Source organism: Muscardinus avellanarius, assembly GCF_963383645.1.
Source record: "Muscardinus avellanarius genome assembly, chromosome: 10".
Lineage (NCBI taxonomy): Eukaryota > Metazoa > Chordata > Mammalia > Rodentia > Gliridae > Muscardinus > Muscardinus avellanarius.
The window spans coordinates 3,735,279-3,743,098 of NC_137796.1; the positions used below are offsets into that span (position 1 = coordinate 3,735,279).

General features: G+C 57.9%; 1 protein-coding gene across 1 annotated transcript; it reads left to right on the forward strand.

The window, feature by feature from the left end:
• Positions 1–910: 910 nt before the first annotated feature.
• On the forward strand, positions 911–7,578 carry MEAK7 (MTOR associated protein, eak-7 homolog; the record flags this gene model as incomplete). The annotated part of the gene is made up of 7 exons (XM_080703454.1): positions 911–1,060; positions 2,327–2,557; positions 3,069–3,213; positions 4,615–5,043; positions 5,814–5,932; positions 6,947–7,126; positions 7,462–7,578. 7 exons carry the CDS (start codon positions 911–913, stop codon positions 7,576–7,578), a joined length of 1,371 nt encoding a protein of 456 aa, XP_080559580.1.
• Between the last annotated feature and the right edge of the window lie 242 nt (positions 7,579–7,820).

The window sequence follows — 7,820 nt, forward strand, 5'->3', positions numbered from 1 at the left end:
TTTAAAACGATCCCCCCATTTGCTGGCTCCCGGCCTCGTGCAGCGGCGGTGAACCAGGCCCCGGGCCGCCTGTCCCCGGGCGCTGGTCTCTGCCCATGCTCTCCAATACCACAGGGGGACGAGGCTCCCTGTGGGCTCTGGTGGGCCAGGCCTGCGCCAGGCAGCACCTAGGTCTTTGCTTTGAATAACTGAGCTAATTATCACCACAGCAGCCCCGACGCAGGGCTGGGGTCACTCCCATCTCACAGGTGCGGTCAGTCGCTGGCCCAGGCCTGCGCTGCTGGCTGAAGGGGAGCCGGGGTCACAGAGGGAAGACTTCTCAGCTCCTAGGACTCATGTTCAGGGCGATGATTTTGTTCAAATACAGGCGAATATTTAGCCTTAGACATTTTTTTTACAACTCAAGGTTTTAAAAAATTAATATTTAGCCAGGCGTGGTGGCGCACGCTTCTAATCCCAGCATTCAGGAGGCTGAGACAGGAGGATCGTGGTTCACAGACAGCCTCAGCTACTTAGGCCCTCTGCAACTCAGTGAGACCCTGTTTCAAATTAAAGAATAAAAATAAGTCAGGGGGTGTAGCTCGGAGGTAGAATGCCCCTGGCCTCCATCCCCAGGACCCCCCCCCCCAAAAAAAAAAGAGCATCTGGATGCTCCCCCTTCCAGTTGCATCAGCTGGTTGCCTTGTTTTCAGGCTAGGAATCCAGCCTGTTTGACGGCTCTGAGCGCGCTCTGTAGCCCTGGGCATGAGGACGGGCATCGCCGCTGCGTCTGTGCCCACCATCGCGACGGTAACATCGTGCGGCACCCGTGGCTTTAGCCGTTCCTCAGCCACTTGACACCTGTCATTGACGGCATCGCCCTGCGCTGACTCGTCTCTGTCCTGCAGGGGGCGCCGCGGGGCCAGGCGCCATGGGGAACAGCAAGAGCCTGGCGGGGCCGAAGCTCAGCTCGCAGCTCCTCCCCGCGGAGCAGGCCGAGGTGGACAGGCTGTTCGCTGCGCTCTCCCGCAGGCACAGCGTGGCCGCCACGTCCCGATCCTTCTCCCTGGAGGCGCTGAAGGTAGGGGGGGGGGGCGCAGAGCGCGCGGGGCTCTGCAGGCCGCATGGGGCGACCGCAGCTCTGCTCTGTGCGGGAGGCAGCCAGCCTGGGCTGAAGCCTCCCCTCTTTCTTTTCCTTGGGTACTGAGGGTTGAGCCCAGGGGCCTCCTACCTCCCAGCGACACCCCAGCCCCTTTTATTTCTTAGTTCCAAACAGGGTCTTGCTAAGTTGTCCAGGCTCTTACTGAGTTGCTGAGACTGGCCTTGAATGTACAGTCCTATCTCAGCCTCCCAGGTCCTGGGGTCATAGCTGTGTGCACCGCTTTGCCCGGCTTCCCTCATTTTCAAAATCATCACAGTGTCTTATTTGTGCTAAAGAAAGGAACTTGGAGTAGACGGCGGCTGCTGGTTTCGGGGTGACATGGGGCCTCTGCCTCCCATCCCCTGAGCCCCGAGTTCCCTGACCGCCCTCTCAGAGGTAGAATGCCCCTAGGTTCCATCCCTAATATTGCAAAAAATAAAATAAAATAAAGGTAGGGTGTTGCTCAGAGGTAGGATGCCCCTGGGTTCAATCCCCAGTACCAAAAATAAAAAATAAGACTCGGGCACGGCATGCTTGTAATCCCAGTAGTTGGAAAGCTGAGAACGATCACAGGTTCACAGCCAGCCTCAGCTACTTAGTGAGGCCCTCCATGACTTAGTGAGACCTTGTTTCAAAATGAAGGATAAAAAATGGAGCCAGACATACAGCTCGGAGGTAGAATGTCCCTGGATTCAATCCTCAGTACCACGAAAATAAGTAAATAAATAAATACCACTGGGGATGTAGCTCAGAGACAGAATACCTCTGGGTTCAATCTCTAGTACTGCCAAGAAAACTCTAGAAAATATAATTTATAATACATATTGGTTACAAAGTATTGGGATAAGAAATAAAAATGAATATACTTGGAATCCCTGACTTGGGGGCCACTTGAGCTCTCCCTGGATGTATCCATGCACTGGTCAGTTCAGCTCAGGCAAGCTGCAGCGGCTCTGAGAATTTCCGGGCACATGGCGTTCTAAACAGAGTGGCCGGAAGCAGGAAGCCGAGGCAGGAAGGCCGTGGCCAGTCCAGGGGGTGGGAGAGTGGCGGGTGGGACGGAGCAGAGTCGAAGGTCTGATGGCCATGGTGAGCTAGGAGCCCGGTCCTGGGGGAGAGCGGTGCTTGGACTGGCCTTGCTTATTTTCCTGCGAGGTCCCAGGCCCGCCCGCACGCTCCCCAGCCCTCCCTCCCGCTCGTCCTCAGAGCCACGTCGGGGACGCGCTCCCGCCGGCGATGGTCTCCAGGCTGTATGACGGCATGCGGAGGGTCGACCTGACTGGGACTGGAAAGGCGCCCAGCGAGAGGGTCTCCCAGGAGCAGTTCACCGTGTCGCTGTCCCACCTGCTGAAAGGAAACTCCAAGGAGAAGAGCCTCGTGGTTCTGAAAATGATCTCCGCCACGGAGGGTCCCGTGAAAGCCAGAGAACTCCAGAAGGTAGCGGGCGGCCACGCCCCTCGTGGCTCCCGAGCAGGCCTGGTGTCCTGGGGGGCTTGGCAGGGACGTGGCCGGTGGTGGCATTGTGGGCCCTACACCGTGTCACAGTTTGGTTGGGGTCAGAGCTCTTGGTCAAAGCCGTGGCAAGACATCCAGGTCAGCCAGCAATGTGGTTAGAACGGCGATGACCAAGCTGGTGACCCTGTCCCATGTTGCGGTCTGTTGTGCTGGGTATGAAAGAGAGAAAGAGCTGGACACTATGGCACGGACCTGTAATCTCAGCGCCTCGGCAACTTAGACCCTGTTTCAAAATAAAAAATAAAAGGGACAGGGGTATAGCTCAGAGGTAGAATGCCCCTGGGTTCCATCCCCAGTGACTCCCTACTCCCCATACACATACACAGAATAAAAGAGGGAGGGAGGGAGGGAAAGGCTGGTGCTCTCGGGTCCCGGGGAGGTGTGGAGGCCCTGGGCCGTGGAGGGCTGTCTGATGTGAGCCACGATCTTCAAGTTCACAGAGGATCTGGCTGGCTCTGTGGTGCACGTGCTCGCGCACAGGCAGGAGCTGCGGGGCTGGACTCTGAAGAAGGGCCCCGGCCCCCCCGCCAGGGTGCAGGCGCTGGCCGCCCAGCTGCTCTCGGAGCTGAAGCTCCCAGGTCAGTACCAGGCGGCCGCGGGGTGGAGGCCTTGGCCGTCGCGGTGTCCGCAGCCTTGGGGGAGACTCTCAAATCAGGGAGGGCGGGCCCACAGCCTGGATCCATAACTGCTCATGGAATTTTCTTGTAATCCTTATTTCTGCAAAGTCCCATCCCGTTTCTGATTTGAATAATTTGAGTCTTTTTTTTCTTGGTCAGTTTAGCTTATGATTTCTCAATTTTTTGTTGACTTTTTTTTTTTTCAAAGAATCAACTTTTGGCTTTGTTGATTTTTCTCAGCTGTTTTTCTAGTTTCTACTTTCACTTATTTTGGCCCTCATATTTTCTCCCTTCTCCTTGTATTAGATTTAGCTTAGTCTTTCTTAAGATAGGGGTTTAAGCTGGGTGTGGTGATGCACTCTTGTAATCCCAGTACTTGGGAGGCTGAGACAGGAGGATTGTGAGTTCTCAGCCAGCCTCAGCTACTTACTGAGGCCCTCTGCAACTTAGTGAGACCTTCTTTTAAAATAAAAATAATAAAAAAATAGGGCTGGGGGTATAGCTTAGAAATAGAATGTCCCTAAGTTCCATCCCCAGAACCGAAAAAACAAAAAAGATGGAGGTTTAGATTATTGATATATATGCATATATATGTATATGTATATGTATATTTGTGTGTGTGTGTGTGGTACTGGGGTTCCTGGAAACCCTTCTACCTCCGGTCTACACTCCCAGACCTATTTTATATTTTTATTTGGAAACAGGGTCTCTTAAGCCAGCGCGACTGGCTTCAAACCTGCGCGATCCTCCTGTCCCGCCTCCCAAGCGCGGGGATTACAAGCGTGCGCCACCACGCCTGGCCGAGATATCTTTTTTTTAATGTAGACATTTACAGCTATGAATTTCCTTCTAGACACCTCTATAGCTGCATCTCATAAGTTTGGCTATTTTATGGTTTTATTTTCATTCACCTTAATATTTCCTGATGTCTCTTATCATTTCTTATTTGGGCTATTGGTTGTTTAGAAGTTTTATTTAATTGTTACATGCTTGTGAGTTCCTCAAATTACCTTCTTATTGCTAATTTTTTATTTTATTCTATTATCATTGGGGAACATACTTTGTGTGAGTTCAATCTTTCAAAATTTATTGAGAAACTTTTTATGGTCTATAATATGGTCTATTTTGGATAATGTTTCTTGTATTCTGCTATTGTTACGTGAGAAACAGTATATATTTAAATAAAGCAGACCCCCAGTGAAATTTCCAATTTTCTAGTAGCCTTGTTAACATAGTAAAAAGAAACAATTTTAACAATACATCCAAAATAGAATACTGGGTCCTGCGTGGGCCAGCGCGGGCTCACCGGTCGGCGGGCGGGAGGCGATGGCCTCGCCGCTCTTACCGATCCCCCTCCCCTAGACGGCAGGAGTCTTCCGGAGCCGCAGTGGCTGGACCAGGACTGCGACCAAGCCGTGATCGAGGACTGGGTGTTCAGGGTCCCCCACGTGGCCACCTTCCTGAGCGTGGTCCTTTGCAGAGGCCTCCTTGTCCTGACCTCCTTGCTCCACCTGGCCTGGCTGGTGCCCGAGCGCCACGCGGGCCACGGGCCGGAGTTCGAGAGCATCCTGGACGTCCTCGCAGTCATCTACCTCAACTCCCACCTGGCCCGGGAGCAGCAGCACCGCTGGCGCCTGCTCTTCTCCTCGCAGCTGCACGGGCAGAGCTTCTCACAGCTGTGCGGCCGCATCGCGCGCCGGGGCCCCTGCCTGCTGCTCCTTGAGGACCTCGACGGCCACGTGTTCGGAGGGTTCGCCTCCTGCTCCTGGGACGTCAAGCCTCAGTTTCAAGGTAAGACCCGGAGGCTCACCAGGTGGGGAGCACTGGCCGGACGCTGTTGGGGCGAACAAGGCCCAGGGGACCAGGGGAGGAGGAGGACGGCCCAAGCAGGCCGCCTGCCAGCAAGCAACGCTCGGCCTTCAGTGCCCACAGATGGGGGACCTGCACGGGTGGGAGGGGCGTCTTGAGGCCATCCAAAGGGGAGGACGCAGACAGGGCAGGGGCTGGGCTCGTGGGTGGGATCAGCCTGGAAAGTTCACCCAGGAGCAGACACTGGAGAGCTTTTCCCTGGCTGGCCTCAGTGGGCTCCGGCAGCCTAGGGGGCTGTGGGTGGCTGAGACGGATGACCCTCCTGCTCCCCTGCTGCCAGCTCCCGGCGTGGGGCTCTGGACGAGTGTCACCCTGCTTTGCCTTCCTAAGGCTGTTGTTTGACCAACATCTCTTGGGCCCCAATGCTCAGCAAGGTGTCGGCCATGGCCTGGACACCCCCACCCACCCCACCCAGCCTGGGCCGCAAGCAGTGGGGAGCCGGCGGCAAACAACGGGCAGAGTGCCCCCCATAAAAGATGTCCCCAAGGAGGGTCCCTTTCCTTATTCACTGCCGCTCTATCCCTGAACCCCAGCTCCTCCCCCTGGGCGGCTGCGGCCTGTCCTGCGTGGGGTCTGGTATGTGGTGGCTCGGGGTCTCTGCCCTGGGCTCTGAGCCGGAGCCCGCAGTGTGCGCTGCTCCCCTGCCCGGCGCAGGCGCAGTGACCACCTGCTCTGGCTTCTGTCACTTCCAGGGGACGGCAGGTGCTTCTTGTTCTCCATCTCCCCCCGCATGGCCGTGTACCCGCACACGGGCTACAACGACCACTACATGTACTTAAACCAGGGGCAGCAGACCATGCCCAACGGACTGGTGAGGAGCGGGAGGGTGTGTGTGCCTCCCGCCCCGTGCTATGGCGCAGCTTCACCCCCCCCACCCCCCAGAGCTCTCCTGCCCTGTGCTATGCCGCAGCTTCACCCCCCCCCCCACCCCCCAGAGCTCCCTGAGGGGCAGGCCAGGCCTCTGCTGCGCTTCTGGGGCTTGTGTGCACAGGGCAGGGCTGGCGTGGAGGGAGGGCTGGGCGCTGAAGCTCAGCTTGGCTGAGGGCTGCTGCTTGATGGAAGTAGGCAAGCCCAGGCCTGTGCTCGCAGGGCCAAGGCTGAGAGCTGGCCCTTGGTCAGCGGGAGAGGGCCTAGGAAGCCGAGGAAAGTGGCCAGGCCAGCGGAGGTCGCCAGGACGGCACCCGGCACCTCCCAGCGGGGGCGAGGGCTAGGCTCCCCAGGAGCCGCCAGCGTTGGCCCCGAGGGCGGAGAGCACGTGTGCGGCTCGTGCTGAAGATGAGCAGGGGCCATGCCAAGTACACCCAGTGCTCCAGGCGCACTAGGACCAGAGGGGGCGATGGAGGGGCGTCAAGAGACAGCGTCAGGGAGATGAGGGTGAACTCGGCTGTGGCCCGCGTGGTGGAAAGAAGGGCTCGGCTCACTCCTCCGGTCTGCCCCGCCCTCCGTCCTGAAGGCCGGCCATTCGGCCACGTGGAGTAGCTGGCTCTTTGGGCTCGGCTTCCTGCCTAGGGCGGAGGCCTGGCTGGTGGCCGGGGTGTGTGTGTGTGTGTGTGTGTGTGTGGCCTCCAGAGTCCCTGGTGCTGACCTCTCCCCTCGTTTCGAGTCAGTGTGACCCTGTGAGAGCCGCAGGTGGGTGTCTTGAGACCAGCTCCTGTCCCCGTAACTTGGACTGGGACCCTTAAACAGCAGTGGCCTCTGTTTCAGTCCAGGAGAGTGGAACGAGCATCTGCTCTCCTTCCCCTCCGTCCTGGGCTGGTTCTGGGAGAGATGTGACCTGCGCACCTGCGGCTCTGCCTGAGGGGCCCTTGCCCTCCCTCCCCCGCAGGGCATGGGAGGTCAGCACAATTACTTTGGGCTCTGGGTGGACGTGGATTTCGGGAAAGGGCACAGCAGGGCCAAGCCCACGTGCACGACGTACAACAGCCCGCAGCTGTCGGCCCAGGAGAACTTCCAGTTTGCTAAGATGGAGGTGTGGGCGGTCGGAGACCCCTCCGAGTTGGAGCTGGTGAGTAGGGCGCACCATCCTGTCCAGGCAGGAGCCCGAGGGAGTGGGGCTGGCCTCCCTCACTTCTTGGCTCAGCCCTTTTGTGCCTCTGTCTGGAGGGAGTTGGTCCGCGTGTGTTCTGGTCGATGGCGTGGTGGGACGCTGGTAGACACACTGTCCTGCCGGGTGGGGAATGCCTGAGGTGTGCGCCTGCGCAGCTGGGCGCCCTCGGCCCTCCCTGTCCACCTGCAGGGTCGGGAGGCTTCAGGATCCTTGGGGTTCCCTGGTCCTGACCTCAAATGAGTTTTTGCTAGGCGCCCATCACCAACACACCGCCCTTCTCCCCTTCCTCCAAGGCCATGAGCAGGAAGAGCATCCTGGACTCAGATCCCGAGGCCCAAGCTCTGCTGGAGATCAGCGGGCGGACCCGCCACAGCGAGGGGCTCCGGGAAGACCCCGACCACAGCCACTGAGGAGGATCCCGCGGCGGGCCTGGACTGGGCCCACAGGACACAGCACACGTCCTCCCTCTCCCCTCTCAGGATTAACTTAAGGTGGAGCCGCATGGCCGACCCCGGTCGTCCTGCAGTAGCAGGACCAAGAACAGCTGGTGCCAAGAAAGCCCCCTAATGCCACCAGTTGACCTGCGTCAGCGCCCAGAGATCTGAAGTGGCAATTAGCAACTTGATTCTGAACTTTGCTGTGTTGTTATCAG